At 45.1% G+C, this 19,541-nt stretch overlaps 1 protein-coding gene across 4 annotated transcripts in view; it reads right to left on the reverse strand.

Moving 5' to 3' along the window:
- Positions 1–884: 884 nt before the first annotated feature.
- LOC121090022 (sine oculis binding protein homolog) overlaps positions 885–19,541 on the reverse strand; it is a 119,049-nt gene continuing 100,392 nt past the window's right edge. For 3 of the 4 annotated variants that reach the window (XM_040597940.1, XM_040597939.1, XM_040597937.1), the window contains 2 exons: positions 16,928–18,882; positions 885–2,307 (listed from right to left, as the gene is read on the reverse strand). In XM_040597940.1, coding sequence (XP_040453874.1) covers positions 16,930–18,882 — 1,953 coding nt within the window. In that variant the 3' untranslated portion in view covers positions 885–2,307; positions 16,928–16,929. Of the gene's footprint in view, positions 2,530–16,927; positions 18,883–19,541 lie in introns of all 4 variants that reach the window. The other variant, XM_040597938.1, reaches the window with a different exon arrangement.

A 19,541-nucleotide genomic window follows, 5' to 3' on the forward strand; every position in this document is an offset into this window, starting at 1 on the left:
CAAATGCAGCAGGAGCAAACAGCTTGCACAGATCCCCTTGAAATGAATGAAGCTGCTGCAGTCAGTGCATCCATCCAGGGCTCTTCTCTAAGACCAAGACCTAACTCTGCACTGTTCTAACTGTGGGGTTCCCCCCCCTTCCATGCCTTAAACACTGCAGAAAGTGAGAAGTGGCAAGGGAGACATGAAAATGGAAGGGACATAGATACAGCCTTCAAGAACACTTATACATATTTTTCCGAGACTTCAGACTGAGTTTTGTTTGGTCTGTGACCAGGCATGTAGAGGAATGAATAACCGCATGCACAAAAAGGAAAAAATAATAATAAAACAACAGCACATTTAAGTGCATTTTTTTTTCTTGGAGATTTATTTTGTTTTAATAAATCTGACACCAGTCAGGGAGAGAGAAAAGTGTTGCAAGCCCAAAAGGAAAGCATAGCACACTGAGGGTGCTTCAGATTCTTGCTCTCTTGAAGATGTTTCATCAGTATCTCTTTGAGCTCTCTCCCTAAACTCAGGAGTTGTTGGATTCCCCACCCCCACCCCCTTTTTTTTTTGTTGGTTTTTTTTTGTTTTTTTTTTGTTTTTTTTTTAAAAAGCGAGCTTACTCGCCCGGTGTGTTTTCCAAGCTTTCACAGCTCTAATAAATAAGGAGCACCTGTAAAACAGTAGCTTGACTTAAGTGAATCTGTACAAAGGAAAATATAGAAATACAGTATATACATAGTGCTCATAGTGCACCATCACTACAAGGCTCTGGTTCAACTGACTCTGCTACCCTGCTCCCAACACCGCTGACACAGTCAGAGACACTGCTCCTGCAAACTGTTCCTCACTTCCCCGCAGCAGCCTTATAGAAAAGGTGTACTCTGAACACTCAAGAGTGAACAATTGCTTTATTCGAGTTAGTAAACAGTTACACTGAATCACAAGGTGATCTGAATTTTTTTTTTTACTTTTTTTTAGTTTTTTATTTTTTTGTGGGGTTTTTGTGGGTTTTTCCTTTTCTTTTTTTTTTTTTTTTTTTTTTTTTTTTTTTGTGTATTTGTCAGAATGGGATACTCCACGACTCTCTTACCAATTCAGTGCCAGTATAACATGCTCTAGTGTACTTTTGGACTCTTGGCTACAACTGTACAAGTGCACACAAGTAAATTCTACCCTGTTATCCTCCACCCACTGATTGAGGATCGAATTGCACATTTCTCTTAACCATGACAGGAGAAAGCAAACAGTGAAACAGAATCATGGGGGATCTTTCTCACTTTACCCTTGTTTTCATTGGTTTGTCCATACCATTCTAATTATCATGAAAGGGCTATGCATATGGAGAGATTGTCTCACTGCCTTCCTGGATCACTGAAAACCATCAGGGTTGAAATTTCATCCAAGTCTTTTGTGACGCCCAGCAAATATTCCCCTCAGATTATTTTACACCTTGAGGGAATTTTGGTCTTTAGTTCAACACTCTTGCTCTGTTCCCAAATGGGGCGCTATTTAGGGGAATTTAAAGAGAAAGCTGAGAAGAATAAACATTTACTGAGTTCTCTTGGCATTCAGTCTCTGAAAAACCACAGTATAAACTATTCATGCTGCTTCTTACATCTGTCAAATCAAAAATTAAAAGCCATAAAAGTGTAACACTGAAAATATGGCATTAGAAAGGATAAAGGTGGCCTTTGTAAAAATAACAAGGAAAGTATATTAGCCAATAAAATATTCTAACTCTTCATTTAAAAGTGCATCATGGGTAGGACAGAGATGACTCTGAAGCGTTGCTACTCCAGTATTACCCCTTTCCCCCATCAAAACTTGAATAGGTCCAAAACCATACAATGCAAATCACGATTCTTAGTGTAGCAGCAAAACCACAGCAGTTTTTCAAAGGAAAAAAATAATAATAATAAAAAAAACCCAAAAACGTATCATTGTCCAGTCTCAAATATCTGAACTTTGAAGTCAGAGAGGGAAAAGTACCTATGTTGGTCCGTGTGGTTTTTGAAACCAGGGCGAAAAATCCCCCCCAGCAAGAAACCAAGAGGAAAAAGTGTTCCTTGGAGGAGAAGAGGGGTGGTCGCAGGAATGCTGAGCACACTGTGTGGGTCCGTGATGTGCTGTCTTCTGGGTCAAAGGCACCCATGGAACCAAGGCTTCCTTGGAGGGGCTTCGTGATGGGAAGCTGCTTTCTTTGCTGGACTTTTAGCCAGAGTGTGTGGTGAGCGGACCAGCTGGTGTCATTCGGTGGAGTGACGTGATTTGCTCTGCTCCCTTTCTCCATGCAAGGTACCCTGTTGGCGCGTGTTCCTGCAAAGCAGACAAGCAGAGGTGGTCAGGGCGAGTGGTGGGAGGCTCGTCACAGGTGGGCTGGGCACTGCCTGAGCTTGCATCACGCACAGCCTCATGCTGGGTGGGCAGCGGGCATGAGACACGAGCACACCGCTTTGGCCTCCTGCCGCAAGGGCCGTTGGTACATGCACCCTCCGAGGTTTCTGGGGAGGAAGACGGAGGAATTCCTGTGATAAAAAGCTGGAAATCAATACAATAATAGTTCATTCTCTGGGTTCCATAGAGCGCCTTTCATCCTACAAGAGCACGGGTGAATAACAATACCTTGCATTTACACAGCACCCTTCACCCCTTGATCTCAGTGTGCTTCACAGAGCTGGGGTGTATTGCTCTCCGCATGGCACAGGTGGGAAAGAGGAGTCAGAGAAGGAGAAGCATTTGGGCCAAGATTCTCCAGCATGTGGGATGGAGATAGGACAGGGAGTAGCGCATGTGCCAGGGCTCCCCAGAGACATCTCACTGCATGGGCTGGTGTGCAGCTCCGCAGGGCTTATCGGTCTCACGGAAAAACTGGGACAGTATCCAGAGACAGCTCCAATCCCATGAAAATACGCCTCTCCCACTAACAGACCTAAGCCTGTAGGTACTATCTGTACTACACATGCAAAATGAAGATGCCCGTCTTGGTCTTTCCTCAGATTTGTAGTCATACAAAAGAGAGATGTATGCTCAACACAACAAAACTGAACTGCAGTGAAGGAGGTCAGGCTGGAGTCCCTCACAACCTCCTTGATACTCTCTTGGGATGGCCTGCAAATAGTCTTGTACCAGCACCATAGCAGCTACAGAGCCAGGCGGTCACAACCAGCAGAGCATGGGGACTGACACTGCCTAGCATGACAAACAGAATTCAAATAAAGGCATTTTAGGACCCAAAGCAGAACTAGGCATTACTCTCCCTGAGGGAAACTGCTACCAAGAGCTGATATCTTCAGTGTTGAACACATACTTTTCCCTGGACCATGTGTGACATGAGAACAAACCCCTCCAGATCCTGCTACAGCAAATCATAGAATCAGGCAAATAATTTAACTTCCCAGTTGTTCCCTTTTTCTATCCTGGTCCTCATTTCCAGGTCCTGTTACCTGATCAGACATTCTGACTGCTTTTCTTTCTTTTCTCATTTTTTAGGACACAAAAGGGATGCATCCCACAGGACTTATTTAGGCAAGCCCCTTCTGAAGTCCACCGGTGCCTTGACTGGTGAACAATACTGGAGCAAACATAGTTCTATTAATTTGAGGCCTTCGGAAAGCTGCATGATAGCTCCCATAAAATAAGGTGAGCTTTTCCAGTGGTGAAGGCCAAGTTCATGAAAATCTTTGGAATTACATTTTTGAAAACCCAAATCACTTTCTCATCAATCTAATGCAACTAACACCACCCCAGTGGCGATAAGCTTCTGATGCTTGAGTTAATCTAGGGGCTACTGGGTGATACATCTTTGCCTCGCAGGCTTCTGCTTCCCTTATCAGTTGACCATGTAGACTGTCCAGCAGGGACTGTCCTCTCCCTCTCCATGGTGTGCTTTGGACTCCGTCTCCTTGGATGGGATCTGCTGTCCCCTAAAGATTCAGACTGAAACTCTGAAGTACTTATCAGCTTTAATTTTGGTGCTGGGGCACATGTTCCTTCTCAGTCTGCTCCATGGTCTTCCCTTCACGCCAGCTCCTCTGTGATCCCTCTCATCACTGTGCTTGTATCCTCCTGCCAAAACTCCACCCTTCCCAAGGCAGAGACTGGAAGGCACATTGAGTATGTTGACCAGCATAAACTCCCCGAGCACAGAGACCACTGTATCTAGAATAAGGAGTAACATTTGGGCTTTCAGGCAGTGTGCCCAGCAGGATGAGCAGCTTTGTGTGTACAGAGAGCTGTGGACAAGAACTAGACTGAGAACTGGGACGTATCCACCTACAAAGTACTCCCCATAAAGTACACAACTGCTTTCTGTCACTTTTTGGCTTGAAATCTTGCTCTGAGTTTAACTAAAAAGGGAAGCAGAGAAAATAAAACCTGTAATGTCTGCATGAATCCTCACTCTGCACTTTAGGTATTTTGCCTGCTCCTCTCTTTCCATACATCAACGGAAACGAATTTCCATCCCTCACTAATCAGTCTCAAATGGCATGGCATAGCATAGAGTGATAAGTGATTTGGGAGGGAGGACATAAAGAAGTTCACTAGCTCTTGATGTTTTCTGCATGAAGCAGTCAGCTAGCTTTCTAAGTCCTGCCTATTTTCCCCTACTGCAGACCGACCCAGTGCAACAGGGTGTGCAGATGGGAGAGAAGGGCCTTCCTTGTTGATTTGCTCATATGCCAGGAATTGTGTTTGATAAATGCATCTCTGTAGTGATCAAGTGACAGAATAAAAATCCATATCAGGCATAGCATGCAAAGTTTTATAAAGAAATGAGAGCACACTAGTCATCACCACTTCATAGTTAGATGTTATACACCTCATGCCAACACTAGCGTGCATGGCCAGTACAATAAAGTCATCTATTTATATCTCCCCCTCAAAACAAAACACTTTTAGGAGAGCAACATATGCTCTTCACCCCAGATGATCTTGCCTTCAACACACATCAAATATCGCTTATCAGATTAAAAAATTGCAAAAAAAAAATAAATGAGCCACATAAGAAGAATTTTTGTAAGCATAAAGCCATGGAGTTGAGCTTTTTTGCACTGAGGTAAGCACACTGTGTTTTGCCTGCTTCCCAAAGCTAAGCAGGGCTGGGCTGATCCTGGGTTGGAAGACCACCTAGAAGTCAAAGGCAGGCTGTAGTTCCAACCCCAGGAGGCAGCATGGAAAAGATGACAGAAAGACAAGTAGGAAGGCTCATTTCTGCCCTACTGTCAGTGCAAGGGGTGGGGAAGGAAAATGTGAATAACTGGATGATGACCCAGCTCAAGCAGGTAACTTGGAGGCTCGTCTGTGTGGGCTCAGACAGTGATGCAGCTCCCCTGGACAGCAGGCGAGAGCTGCACCTCTGTGGCTGTTAGTCATAACCTGAGCAACGGGCAGCAATGAAACAGCCTGCACCGACACTGGGCTTCCTCTTTGGTTTATGCCCTGACACGTGAGGATTTAAATCCTTGCTTGGAACAACACAGTTAGAGCCTGGCAGGACAGTTTGGCAGCTGGGGCAAAGCCTCCCCAGTGAGCTTCCCTCCTCCTCTCCTACAGCTAGCCCACCCTTCCCCAGCGCTGCTGCAGACCTACAGCACACCCAAGCACCCAGACCTGCGTGCCTGCTCCCACACTGCCCCACGGGCCAAGCGTTGCCACACTGGCAGCACGCTCCTGCTGGCAGTGACAGCCGCCAGAAAGAGCTGCTTCTACCCAGTGCCCTCCCCAGTCATGTCCCACCTCCTCAGAGGGGCCATGGCATTGACATGCTTTTGGACACATGCGTGCACACGGACACCCCCCCACCCCCCCTAGTTTTTTCCATGGTTGCTTCCCCCCAGTTCTGCTCTCCACTGAACATTTGTCTCCAGATTCACATCTTATTGTTCAGAAAAAAGTGGAGACTGGGTGGGGAAGGCTGAAGGAACCGTTCATGTGGGCTGGCATGGCAGAGTTTCCATCATTTAGCACAGCACTTAATTCACCCAGACAATGAATGCTGATGTGCTAAAAGAGGCCTAGTTCATCTGGGACGTGCATGGCCCTAGAGTAAAGGCACTGCAATTATTTTCTCAGGGAAACTGCTCTGAAGCTAAACCACAAGAGTGCAGCTAAAGTCAGCATGGGAGCAAGCTCAGCCCTGGAAACACTCTCTGGAATCATCTGTTACTTGTAATAGTTCTGTAAATTATTATTATTTTTTTTTTAGCAATTCTTAAAGCAGTTCAGGCTTCTTCATTAAAACCTTCCCCTTTGAATACTTGATGATTTATCTTTCCATGAGCTAACTGAAAGGATGCCACATTGCAAGAGTCAGAGGCGGCCTTTAGCACGAATGGGATAACAAGCAGGGTCCTTAAGCACTAACCTTTGATTTCAAAGGTGGTGTTTACCTTCTGCTCTGATCTTCTAAGCTATGGATCCTTCTCAGCTTTGGGTCAGATATGCAACTCAGGTTCTCCCAACTAGTGAAACGTGAGCTGTTATGTGAGCAGACATTGTGACTTTAAGGAGTGCACTGGGGAAGAGGCTTGGGATTTGCTCTCCTTTTATGCCTAGGCAGAAGAAGTGGTAGGGACAGCTTAGTCACCCCAAACTCTGCGACTGACTTGTTTCAAGGATGCACCAGAGATCATGCTTGCAATCACATCCAGTCACCTTGTACTGAGGGAAGGACCTTGACAAAGAAACATGAACTGGAAAGCAGGAGGTCTGTTGTGGACTGACTCCTGCTTCTCTGCATCTATTGCTAGAAAAGCCTTTAGGGAAGTTTCATCAGTTTACATCTATGTTCAACCCCTTGCTGGTACATTTAGTACCATCTCTCGCTAAAATAATTCCATGTATGTTAAACTGAACCCTGAAACTAGCTAGTGAACTTAGGAACAGGCATGTATGTCACCATGCCCTTGTCATGTAGGAAGGAAACGGTGGAAATACAGTTCCAGACTCTCCTTTGTGGTCCTGCACGGCTCAAGGGAAAAGCACCTCTACAAAGAGGGAGAAAAGGAATCATCACTGTGGAAGAGATGCTGATAATCAACAAGAAGATGTGGGGTCTGCACTCCTGGATTTATCAGGCAGCCAATTTGCTGAAGAGAAACGAAGCCCTTCCTACCTCTTTCAAAAATGCTGACAATTGTTAAACCCCAGCTATCTAACAGCACAGTCTGTTCTTGACTGTTTTGTTCCAGTCCCAGGCTCCATGGCAGGAATACAGCATAAAGCACAGGGAAAAGGAGTCTCTTCCCTCCATTCTACACTTCCATAAAGACAGTGCCCCCCCCCCCCCCCAAAATAGAGTACAGTCTTGGTCTGGGTAAGCATGCAGCTCATCTTCATAGCCAGTGGGAACAGCATTCCCTAAATTTAGCAGACATGTGGGGAAATGGCCTGGGCTGCTGCAGACCCTCCCCGGTACCACAAAGCAGCAACGCAACTTTACCTCTCAACTTTGCTCTGCACAAACCCAGGGGACACGGCACCTTCTCTCCCCTTCAGGTTTGGCTTCTCCTGGGCAAAACAGCTGCCACCAGGAACCCAAGCTGCAGCATTTTAAATTTCCATTTCCTCATGGTCCCACCACTGTCAAGCTTTTTGAGAAAGCGGCTCCCCACCGAATCACACTGCTTTCTCCTTTCCTCTCCTTGTACAGGAGAGGCAGGGGGTCACCAACTTTTACCTAGGGGGACCAGTGCCCTCATTCTCCTTCCCACACCCAGGGGTACTCCACAGCAGGCACTGTGTTTGGTGCTCTGAAATGCACCTGGGAAGAGCCTCTCTATCCACTAACTTTGGAGACAGGCAGAGGAGACCAGTCTTGTAGGCTATGTTGAACATTTGGGCTGTTTCCTAGACTCCAGCATCTGTGCTGCTGTCAAGTTTCTCGACTGCTGTCATCCTTCCTTCCCCACCTATACCACTTTCTACTTTTCAATGTAGCAGTCTCCCCAGAACCTCTCTAAATATTTTCTTTATACAATTCTTCACCATTTCAAAGAAGTTTCTTGTGGTTTAACCTTTTACAGAGCAATTGCTCAGTGAGTTCATGAAAAATCCCCTTCACTTTCAATCTGAACTAAAGACAAACCCAATGTCAGCCAGCCCTCCAGCCCAGCCCCATGGCACCGTCTCTCTTCAGGCTTCCACTGTCAGGGAGATCTCTAGTTTGCATTTTGGGGCATTTTGAGGTATGTACACAAATCATGCAAAGAGGAAAATGCCGCCACAGTTCTGCACTTCTACTCTCAGCTGCAGCACCCGCTGCCTCTGGCCATGTCCCCTAAAGCAGCCCACAGAGCCTGCCTGAAGCAGAGCCTGCTTTATACTGGGGTAACTGGGTGTATCTCCACAACAACAAGGCAGCATTGCCCTCCAGTTAGTGCAGCACCAGTGTATTTGGCAGGCCTGTAAATAATTTGCCTTGCCCCACTGATGCTTCATGTGCAGATGTGACAGCAGATATGATCTTCCTTTTGAAAAAAACCCTGCCAAATTGTCAACTAATTCTCCCATTCTGCACTTGGATAAAGCTGAAACTTTGCAAGGATCTTTTTGCAAAAAAATAACAAACAAAAAATCAAAACATAAAAACTCAAACAGAAGGAAACCCAAATCCAGACAGTTTCTGCTCTCCTTTCCTGAAAACAGGCAACCACTGCGATGTGATAACCCTTCTTTAAGCCTCTGATTTTGTCTGAATAGAATAGAAACTTCAACTTGAATTTCAGCAGCCTCCTGTGGGCCCAAACCACGAGTCTTTTGGCTATTCTGAGGTGCTTCTCAATTTTCTTTCCCAAGCCGATCTCTCCAGTAAACCCAGCTAAATAGCCAGAAAAAGGCAGATAACTGTGGGTAGCAGCGTGGAGGAGGACCAATGGTGGGGATGGGGGTCTTGCTGAGCAACAGTCCATATCTCCCTGTGACAGTCCTCATCCTCACCTGGGTTACACTCGGGCCTGGCTTTTTAATCTGAAATGCTACTGTGGACCACAAAATAACAATAACAACAATCTGCAACAATAACAACAACAACAGTAATATTCTTTTGCAGAAGCAGCACTGAATCTTTTCAGTGAAAAGTTTCAACATCCCATATCAGGAAGCAATCAACATTTTCCCATTTTCCCACAAACAACACCTCTGTCTGTGACCATCCAGGGCTGCATGCCTGGCACTGTCCCCATGGAGTTTCTCCCTGGTTTTCACAGCCTCCATCCTGGTTCGTTTCAGCCTAAGGGAGAGCAGATGTAGACTCATGCAAAAGCAAGGAGGCATGCTCAGGTGGCCAAAATGTCAGGTAGATTATACTGTGGGGGAAGGAAGAGGAAAAATCCACCTAGAACACATAGGGAGCAAGCAGATGAGACCTGGCACAGACCTCAGTGCAGTGCCAGGCACCTTGGGGATCTCCCTTATCCCCAGCACTGCTGGACACAGCAACATGCATTGGACCCAATCCTCGTTTTAGATTTTCTCTATTTCCCGCCTCCCCTCCCACTTCAAGAAAACAGGAATAATATTTTTACCACCAAGACAACCAGTTCAGCAATAATTGGTAAATGGCTTCAAATAAAACTGAATTGGCATTTTAATTGATCTTTGAAATTTATGGTCAGAATTCAAATTTTCAGTGGTTTCATCATGTATCTTATTTTGCTGCTTGTGTTCAAGCATCTCTCAATCAGGGAATTCCTGTGGGAAAGGGTTTTTTTCCCCTCTTTTTGGATAAGCAACTTAGAAATGGCAGCACAAGTGGTTTATGAAAGGTTATAAATATTTGAAGCATAAGCAGGCAACTCAAAGTTTTACATTTAACCACGTGGGCTCCAAATAAATAGCTGAAAATTGCTCTAACCATAGGTTTCAATATCAATTGGCCAATGATGGGATGCAGATCTTTCCAGAGAGGTCGGAACTCAATACTTATTTCACTCTGCACTACCCAATCCCTAAAACTCTTATTCTTTTTAATTTTTTTATTTCTTTTCATTTTTGGAAATGTGTGCTTCCACAGAAGATGATTACAGTACACAGCCTGAAAGTCTGAAACTGGGACTGGAAGATGGAGTGCAGCAGGGAGTGGGGTGTCCTCTCGACAAACGCAGTTCAGCCTCTTTGCCTGTAGATAATTTGTTATTGTAGGTTGGCTCAAATGTAAGACAGTAATGTTTCAGAAACACTTGGAAAAGCAAGCCAGCTGCAAGGAGGATATCATTACAAATTGAGACACATGTTGCACAGAAATACCATTCTTTTCAAATACCAAAATCATGTCTGGGGAAGTAAAGCCATGCAAATGAGTCAGAGGCAGGACCTTGGTCTGTAACGTGCCGAGGGCATTCAACTGGCATTAGAGGCACCGAGCACTGAGTGCACACAGTACTGCACAGGATCAAGCCCAGATATTTAATTAGCTGTAATTTTCATGGTAGAAGCAAACGTTGAATAGTTGAGGGTTCTGCAAAATGTCAGAGGTCACTTCGATTCACGGCTCTCACGAGATAATCACACATGCTTCCAAACACAACCTCTGGTCCCAGGAGTGAAATGCAGCTCATTATCAAAATAGTGTAAATGAGGTAACAATTAGCAGGTCTCAGCTGTGAGGCCTTGACTAATGGAAGCACCCAGGAATGCGCTTAACTTGCCTGTTTTGCTCTATGGGACCTAAAAATAGTCAGGAGAGACTCAGCAGGTAATCTGGAAACAAAACGGGTTTTAGAAAGGCTTGTTTGCCACAGTCCAATTTCCTTGTGATTTCTTGCTCAAACAGCTTTGCTTCTGTTTTGCCTGAATCTCCCACTGCTTTTTTAACAAGAATTTAATTTTACCTTAAAAACTATTGGTCACTGCTGATTATGTCCAACATTTTCACAACTACAGTCCTCAAAAGTGTTTTGCTTCTTTCTGACCCACTTTCAGGTGCTGCTCATAATACCGAGCAATAGTTTAGAAGCTCCTCACAGTTGTTCAGAGCTCACCACTCTGCAGTGAAGTTGGCCGTGATTGTTTCAGGGTCAAGCTTCACAAAGGCTATTAGGTGCTTAGCTCCTTATCAGATTTCAGGGGCAATCAGACACTTACTGTCCAGCATCTCAGCCTCTGAATGTAAAGGCAATTGTTGTCTCAGATGATGTTTTTACAAGCGTGCCGGTCTGTTTTACTATGGTCTTTGTTGTTAGGGACTCTGTATTTAATCATGAGTTGTGCTTTTTTCCCCCATAAACTTCCCCTGCCCACTGACTTTGGTAGCTTGACAGTGCAAGAACAGGCTGATGGAGAGCTACAATCTCCCCCTACGCCCATTTCACGCTTAAATTTCGAATGCAGCGTAATCTGCTTTGCATCACCTTATATAAGAGGAGTGTTAGCCCTTATATTATGAAAGTGCCTGGTCAGTCTTTAAAGCCTGGCAAAGAATTTTAAGTAACTCGTCATTTCAATATGAGTGTGGGTTGTACCACCTTAGAGAATGGCACGGATTAGATGCTTATTTCAGATCAAATAATTTTCATTTCACAAGACAATTAAAACTAATAAGGGCACATAAGCATCGAAATGATCTCTGAATTCAGTGGTCCCAGCTTCTGGTAGGCTACAGTCTCCAGGAGCTGCAGGCTCTGCAGATTTCTGTTGGTCTGTCAACTGAGTTATGGTGGGTTTTGCTGGCCGAAGGTCTGGCTGTTGTTTCATTCGCCAAGAGCCCTAGACGCTCACTACCTTTGCAAATCAGACCAGGTGTAGTTATTTTCTAAATTGGGCTCAAGAATCAGACTTCATATTTGAAACATATGCCCTAGGAGGTTTTATAGGAAAGCAAGAGAAACCCATCAGAAATTAAGACTTGTTTCTTTGATTCAAAGAGAGTGCAGTCATCTACGGCAGCGTACCACCAGCCTGCTATTTACTGCCACTGAGACGGAAGTTAGCGCTCCCACACCCCGGCAGCAACATGTGGGAGCTGAAAGCTACCCTGGAAGTATGTCATTTCATACTTCACCACTTTGAGGACCTATTTTTTTCTTTCTTTTTTTCCTTCTTTTTCCCTGGGAAATCCTTTTTCTGATTTAATATATCTGAGAAGCTACACAGGCAATTTTGAAACGTAAGATCACACTGCTGGAGCCAGGCAGCTCTCAAGGGCGAAGTTTCAGTTCCAAGGAAATGTGTTTAAGGCTTTGTTCTGTTAACAGTCTGTCCTCTCCCTCTTTGGATAAATGGAAAATTTCTGTAGACTCATAAGAAGCCAGGTGAAGGAAAACTTCTGAACCAGAAGAGTAGGTGTTAAGTGTATGAGTCCAATTACTCTGCTGATTTAAATTAGTTTAGCACCAATGGAACTAAATCCAGTTAAAATTAGCTAAGGCTCTGGCCCATAGTACTGTGTCAACGAAGACGACTAGCATAAAAATGTGTTTAAATACAGAAATCTGTTTTCAAGTATACCTTTAAGGTCAAAATCTGTCCTGATCATAGCATGCAGGGCAGGGTAAAATGCTGGTAGATAGATGCTACAGTGACAGGTGAGTGATAAAAACTCTTAAGGCAAAAAGGGAGGTTAATAGCTATGCCCCTTGCCTCAGGAATCCTGACCAGAGCAGGAAAACTTGTGCTGGACCATAATGGGCAGGGGAGCTCACAGTGGGATATATATTACTTCTGCTCTGAACTGGAGCGTTCTGCATGTTGTATACTTTTACGACTACAATGTATGGACTAGATAGCTGGAGGTCTGGGCCTATAACTCAGTGGATGCTGACCCCAGGACATACGGGTTGGCTCTGTAGGTGGCCATACTCCTACTATTTCGATTATTTCTGGGAGAAACTCTGCTGACACAAGCAGAAAAACTCCTTCCTTTTCTTACCTCTCTGCCCCCAAATAGGATTAGGCAACACACACACACAGAGAAGCTGGTTGTGAGGGTAGCATGTGCCACTTAATTTTCTCATTTAATTTACCATAGCTGTCATGTTAAATCCAAGCAGACCTTAGTGTTTTCATTTATTTGCTTTAGGAAACCTTGACACCAAAACTGGAGGGTTAAAACCGATCCCACCTGGACATAAAGCATGGAGGCAGACAATGCTAACGCTGCTAATTTTAGAAACTCCCGTTGCTCAAACTTGAAAAAATAAGACTCAACAGAATATTCTTCTTAGCTTCATTCCTTTATCATGGTAGGACTTTGGCACTGAGACATCTTTTGCTGGTTCTTCAAATTGCATCAAGCTTGAACAGCTTGACAGTCTGCACCCTGATGGAGAGACTAAACTTTAACATCAAGGATTATGTTGCTGATTAGCACTTTCAATAATCAAGTAACTGGTACATTAAATAATCCAGAGTTTGGCAACTTGCCTGAAAAGGTCACGCTTGCATTGACTCCTTTTAAGAGAGTCCATGTTGTTATTACACGAATTCAATCTGTCTGTCCAGAATTCTAGCGTAAAATCATTTAGCTGATTTCCTTCTTTTCATACAATTTGATGAGGAATAAAATCCAGGAAAAGTTGCACATCAGGTCAATATGTTCAGATTTTCCAATTAGGGTAGGCAGGGAGCAAGAGAGAAAAAGACAGTTCTCTGGGCTTTTTCTTCTCCTGGGTTAGCGTGGCCAATGCAATCGATGCAAACCTCTGAGGGCACAAGTCAACACAATTATTAGTGCAGCTCTTACCCTCTTTGCATTTTATTAGAATTTCTATGAGGTTGGGAGTCTTTCGTGAGGGATCCTCCCCACAATCAGACTGCTGAAGGAGCAGGGGTTTACCTCTGCCCTTCCCCAGCCCCAGGCAGGAGGAAACACGGGCATGGCAGAGGTCAGGGCTGCGGAGCAAGAGGCTGCACTGTTGCTCTGCTCCCTGTGCTCATCACCTCTGTACAGACATGGGCAGGCTCTGAGCCCTACACAGTCTTCACAGATAGACTGCTGGGAGGCCAGAAATTTAAGCAGCCCCACTAGCTCCTCTGGACTGCCTATGACCAGCACTAGTGAAAGGAGGGCTCTGCAAGAAACCAGAGAGTCCTCACCTCAAATCAATCATCAGAGCTGCGCAAATCACTTGTGCGTGCCTTGAGAGGCTCAAAACCCACCCACATTTCACTGAGATACCCACTGGAATGAGATGGTTATCAAGCTGTTTATTTCTGCAGAGTATTTTGGGTATCCTCTTTCCCCTGAAGCACACAAGGACCCTGGTCTCACATCCCTTCTGTATAGAGGCTACTTCTTTTCTTTTTGCGGAGAAAGGAGGGGATGAACACAGACTGACTAATAACCAACACCATGCCATACTATGCTATTGCACAACCCCCAGCGGCACAGCAGACACCTAGGCTGGGCTTCTTAACCTTCAGTGTCTAAGGGAAATCTATGTCTGTGCCAATCAGCCTAAGTTTACTTCACAGCAGGGAGAAACAGGCACTCCTAGGGCACAATTTGTCTGATCTGTCTTAGTTTTCGACTTCAGGATGAGCTCAGCTGGCTCTTTGAAGTGCCTGCTTCTCTAGGTTGATTTTAAAGGGAGTTTAGACAATTAGCTCAGCTGTGCCCTCATTCCAGATGTCTATATTGGATCAGATTAATCTTGCCTGGCAACCTGAAAACTTTCCTCTAAGACAACCATTACACTGAGACAAAGGAATATAAAACTCTTGGTGAATCAGAAAACGGTTATTCCTGAGGATAATCACAGTGGCAGTTACTGATATTTAGAGAATACAAAGAGTTGAGGACAGTAACTGAGTGATAAAGCATCCTTCTTGTCATTTCAACATAGCTTGTTCAGTTTGTCTGCTTTCTTTGTCAAATACTATACTTAAAGTGATGTCATGTATAATGTCAACAGGCCAAAATACACAACTTGGTGGAGCCAGAACTCTCTCTGAGGTTTTAAGGCACTAGCTCTGAATGATGCTAACCCCCTCTTGGGATTGTGACCTCGGAGAGGTGGCATTACTGCAGCCTGGATGGTCCAAGCAAGCATAAACAGATGCTAAGAAGCAGCCTGTCTTTTGACTACAGTGTCGGCGCACAAATGTACAAGTGTCTTTAGCACTGTCTTGAAACAAACCACAGCTACGGGGAGCTTGAACAAGGTGGGAAAACAAGGGTAACCATGGCTCTCCTAAAATTAAATAAAAGGTATGCAGTCAAATAGTGGCCTTCTCACTAGATCAAATCACTACCTCTAGGTGAAAGCATGGGTACCTTTATGAAAAGACAATCTTGCAGGCTTCAAAGGTGGCACACTGGTGTTTGCAATAAAGAACTTGCTGCTGAGAGGGATGGATGTACAGTACATCCATACCTCAGGGGTTGGTTGGGGGATCCCCACTAGCAGGACCTAGCAACCTATAAAGATTTTAAATATTCATTTGACTTCTGAGTTATTGTGCATGTTGGTTATTAGTCCAAGAATATTACAGTTGTCCTCTGTTCTTGGAAATGTGTCTTTTAAATGTGTCAGCACATGCTGAGAGCAAAGAATAATGGTTCTGTTCCACCAAAGAAAGTAAATAAATACTGTTTGTGATCAAGGGAAGTAATGCTTCTGGCACTGCAGCCAGCACAGGGAATGCAGCATTAACAAAGAAAAAGGGAGTCTTGACTATACTGCTGTATCTTTGATGGTGCAATTAGCCTGCACCGATGGAGCAGGGAGATATTGCAATGGCCCAGATTCCATGGTGTGAGCTGCTGTCTATGGCTGTAGGTGCCAAGCACCGCTGCAGTCACTATTAGTGCTACCAGGGACAAGGATTTACTGGAGACTACAGAATATTCCATGGATTGTAATGAAATCTGGCATGTCACCAAGCCACATCCGGCAAACCGTCAGTATTTTACTGCTGAACAGATTTCTTGCAACACCCACCATTTTGCCTTTTCCTGAAAGAAGCTCTTCATGCTTGTGAATCTAAACAAATGCAATTACATTTGTTTCTTGCTTGTTTCTTGGGTTTGAAGCACAGACATATATTAAACTAATGGTTTTACAAAGAAACTGTTTTATCGGAGCGACTCAGTAGGCTGGGAATGAAGGGCTGGGGGGAAGGTGTGTGCGTGTCTCCCTCTGGAGCATTGTTCTTGGACAAGTCACAGTTGTTGGTGGACTTATCCATATCTCTGCCTTCCTTTGCAGCCCTACCAGGAACCACACACATATACCAACCACAGGGCTGAGGGAAACCTCAGCTGCTTTGCTAAGGTGGGAGACCTGCACCAAAGGCAGATACCTCACGTAAGACAGTAAAGCTCTACAGCACAGGTCTGAGATAAACTACAGCAGGCAGGTCCCAAACAGCAGGCAGTCCCTAAGCATTGATACCTGAGGAAGGAAGGCTCGGGGAGAGGGGGTTCAATTCCCAGAGGACAGCCCAACTGAAAGCCAGGGTGTGGACTGGAGGCAGACCAAAGTAAGTTGGAGGTGACCATTAGACTGGAGATCAACCAACAAATGGTTGGAGATGACCATTTATTAAGTCAATTGGATCTGAGCTAGTGGGAAGCAGCTCGGTCATCCTGCTCTATGCTATGTGTAGGGCAATTTCAATCATCATGAAGTCTTGTGTTGCTGCATAACTCAGCTGGAGTAAGTAACCAGATTAATGGCCCAGACCTAAACCATATCCTAGGCAGAAAACCACTGACTGACATACACAGCACAGTAACTTCACAGGCAGCATCATCACAAAATGTTCTGTGAGCAAAAGGGTAATGAGGCTGCTGATGGATGGAGTACTGACAAGTACAGATGCAATACAACACAAAGAACAATATTAAAACACAAATACCAACAGTTTTCTGAAAGTGCTGATAAATTTGAATCGGTATCTTTCTGTTTCACGAAGGCCACATCCACAGGAGGAGTTTGACCTCATACCTGAAAATACTCATTCTATTCACACAGAAGGCAGTAGTGATTACACAAACCTTTACTTATTCTGATTTCGAATTCGGAGACACCTCCTTTTCAATGGTGGCTCCAGATCCTCTGGCCCTGTGCTGAGTATTGGCGTTGAGATAATGCACGGCGCGATAGCAGTCTTTTCTGCTGGTTTTGGCACAGGCTGGATCACGCAACCTGTCTTGGGCAGCATCCGCAAAGCATATGCATGGTCCTCGTCTGCTGGATTGTTAAGGTTTGGGTCCTGTTTGTCTCCCCCAGCAAGGGGCTCTTCCCCGGTCTTCTTGCCAGCATCTCCCTCGAGGTGGCAGTTTGATGCGCAGTTGTTCTCCTTAACGGACTCCAGCTCGCTCACCACCAGCTCCTCTGGGGGTTGGGGCTTTTTTGGCTCCTGGGGCGGCTCCGGGTTCTTGGAACCCTCCGTGCTCTTCGTGCCATTCACAATGACATTGCACACCGCTGCACCAGCTTCCAGGCCCGGTGTGCCAGAGGCCAAGGACACAGGACAGCAGTGAGCTCCATCACTGCACGATAATGTTTTTGAATCAACTGGGCTGCAGTTGTCCCTGCAGTCACTGCAGTTCCTTTTGTCTGAGCTACTAAAAGCCAAATTTACAACACTGTTAGGTTCACGTTCAACTTTCACTTGGGCATGTAAAGCCCTGTGGATAACATTGTGCAGCCTAGACCGGTGGCCTACTGTTAGGTCTATCACACCATCCTGTGGACCCTGTAGCACACTGGGGAAACCAAATTTACTGTTCACTGGACTACTAGGTCTGATAGTCAAGTCAACAACTTCATTTTTACTGTGCTCCTGAAGCACTTGAGCTTGATTTAGGGACTGGCCTGAGCAGCTCGGTGATGAGTCAGAGGATTTAGATGATCCTTGCTTTGACTCTCGAGGGGATGAAGAGCTATTGGTTGGCTTTGCCCCAGGTGTCTCGCTGGAGGTACTCGGAATGAAGCTTTCACCATTGCTGGAGAAGCCGTTGGGGGGTTTGGAGTCATTGATGTGAGGGATGGGGATAGGAATGGGAATGGGGACAGGCAAAGGGACAATGACAGGATATGGCACTAGTAGAGTCGGGGGTGGCACCAGTGGGGCAAGGGATGGCAATCCGAAGTTCATCATCTGTGGCATAGGCATAGGACCATTTGGCATCATGCTGACAGGGGGAAAGGGAAGACTGGGCAAAGGAGCTCCAGGAGGGGGAGGCGGCAACAAGCCAGGTGGATTCCCAGGCATGGTAGGTGTTGTGGGGGGATGGATATGAGGGGAAAGCATTGGCCTGTGCATGGGGCTGGAGGTGGGACCCATATTTCTGGGACCACCTGGTGGGGGACCGATTCCAGGAATCATTGGATTTGACAGAGGGCTGTTAGGATTTGAGGCATGGTGAGGTGGCCCACGGATAAATGGTGGACGAATTTGCTGCATGATTTGCTGTTCCATGAATATGGGCAAAGGAACTGGCCCACGGTTTGTCATCACCATGGGAGGACTGCGTGGTGGGACACCAATGGGAGGCACAATGCTAGCAGGTGGCTGGACAGAAACTGGTGGAATATTTGGATTCTCACTGATGGGAATAGGTTTGGGAACTGGCGTGGGGATTTTAGTGACAGAGCAGTTGGCAGTGTCAGACGGAGAGGCAGTGGTAGACGCTGATGGTCCAGGACCTTGAATTTGGCCAGCTGCAGACGCTGGGGATGGGGCTTTTCTCCGAGCATCTGCTAGCGGTATATTCCAAGAATCTGGAGTCAGCAGCTGCACCCCAGTGCCTTCTGCTTTATTTTCGACTGGAGGATGTAATGTACTGCACAGTCCAGCTGGAAGATTGGCCTGTGTCTCTTTGTAGAAAATGTCCATTTTGTACTGATTGAGACATTTTGCACTGCAGAACTGAAGCCTTCTTTCCCCGTCCCCAAAATCCAGATACTCTTTTGTGTGTCTTATGTGCTTACACCAGTCACATACCTACAACACAGTAATAAAATCAAATCAGGTAAGAAAAGCAATCTTCTCTTCATAGTGTTATTTTAAAAAGTCATATTTCAGTTGCTTTCTAAGTACATTACTTTTCTAGCAGAAAAAAAAGAAAAGATACGTTTGTGAAAACTATGCTTTTTTTGATCCACAATACTGGTGAATTGAATGCCACTCCCTTCTCTGACTCCCATGATCTCAATTCTGCCTTATACAGTGCATTATATATCTTATACCCATACCACAGGGAAGAATCCTCAGCTGGCATAAACTGTTTTAACACTCATGTGTAAGTATACAAAATCCATATGAGTATGGCTGTGATTACTCCTCAGTGGTAATCTAAGCACACCGGTTACCATCTGAGATACCATCATCCTTTGCCCTTCATTCCAAGGAGAAACTTGGAAATAGGACATTTCTGCAAGGTTTGAATAGTCCCAATTTGTGATGTTTCAGCAAGCTGGAATTATTTTCTGAGCTGTTTGCCCACTCTTGTGTACAAGTCACTTTGAGCAAAACTTCCTGGCAAGCAAGGGTCTATTTAGCAACTTTTCAAATACTACAACAAAAAGTTTGCATTGCAGGCTCATTTTTGTTTTGTTTTTCTGCTTTCCATTTAATCCTTTTCTGTGTTACTATTGGTGTGG

Source organism: Falco naumanni, chromosome 6, assembly GCF_017639655.2.
Source record: "Falco naumanni isolate bFalNau1 chromosome 6, bFalNau1.pat, whole genome shotgun sequence".
Taxonomy (NCBI): Eukaryota; Metazoa; Chordata; class Aves; order Falconiformes; family Falconidae; genus Falco; species Falco naumanni.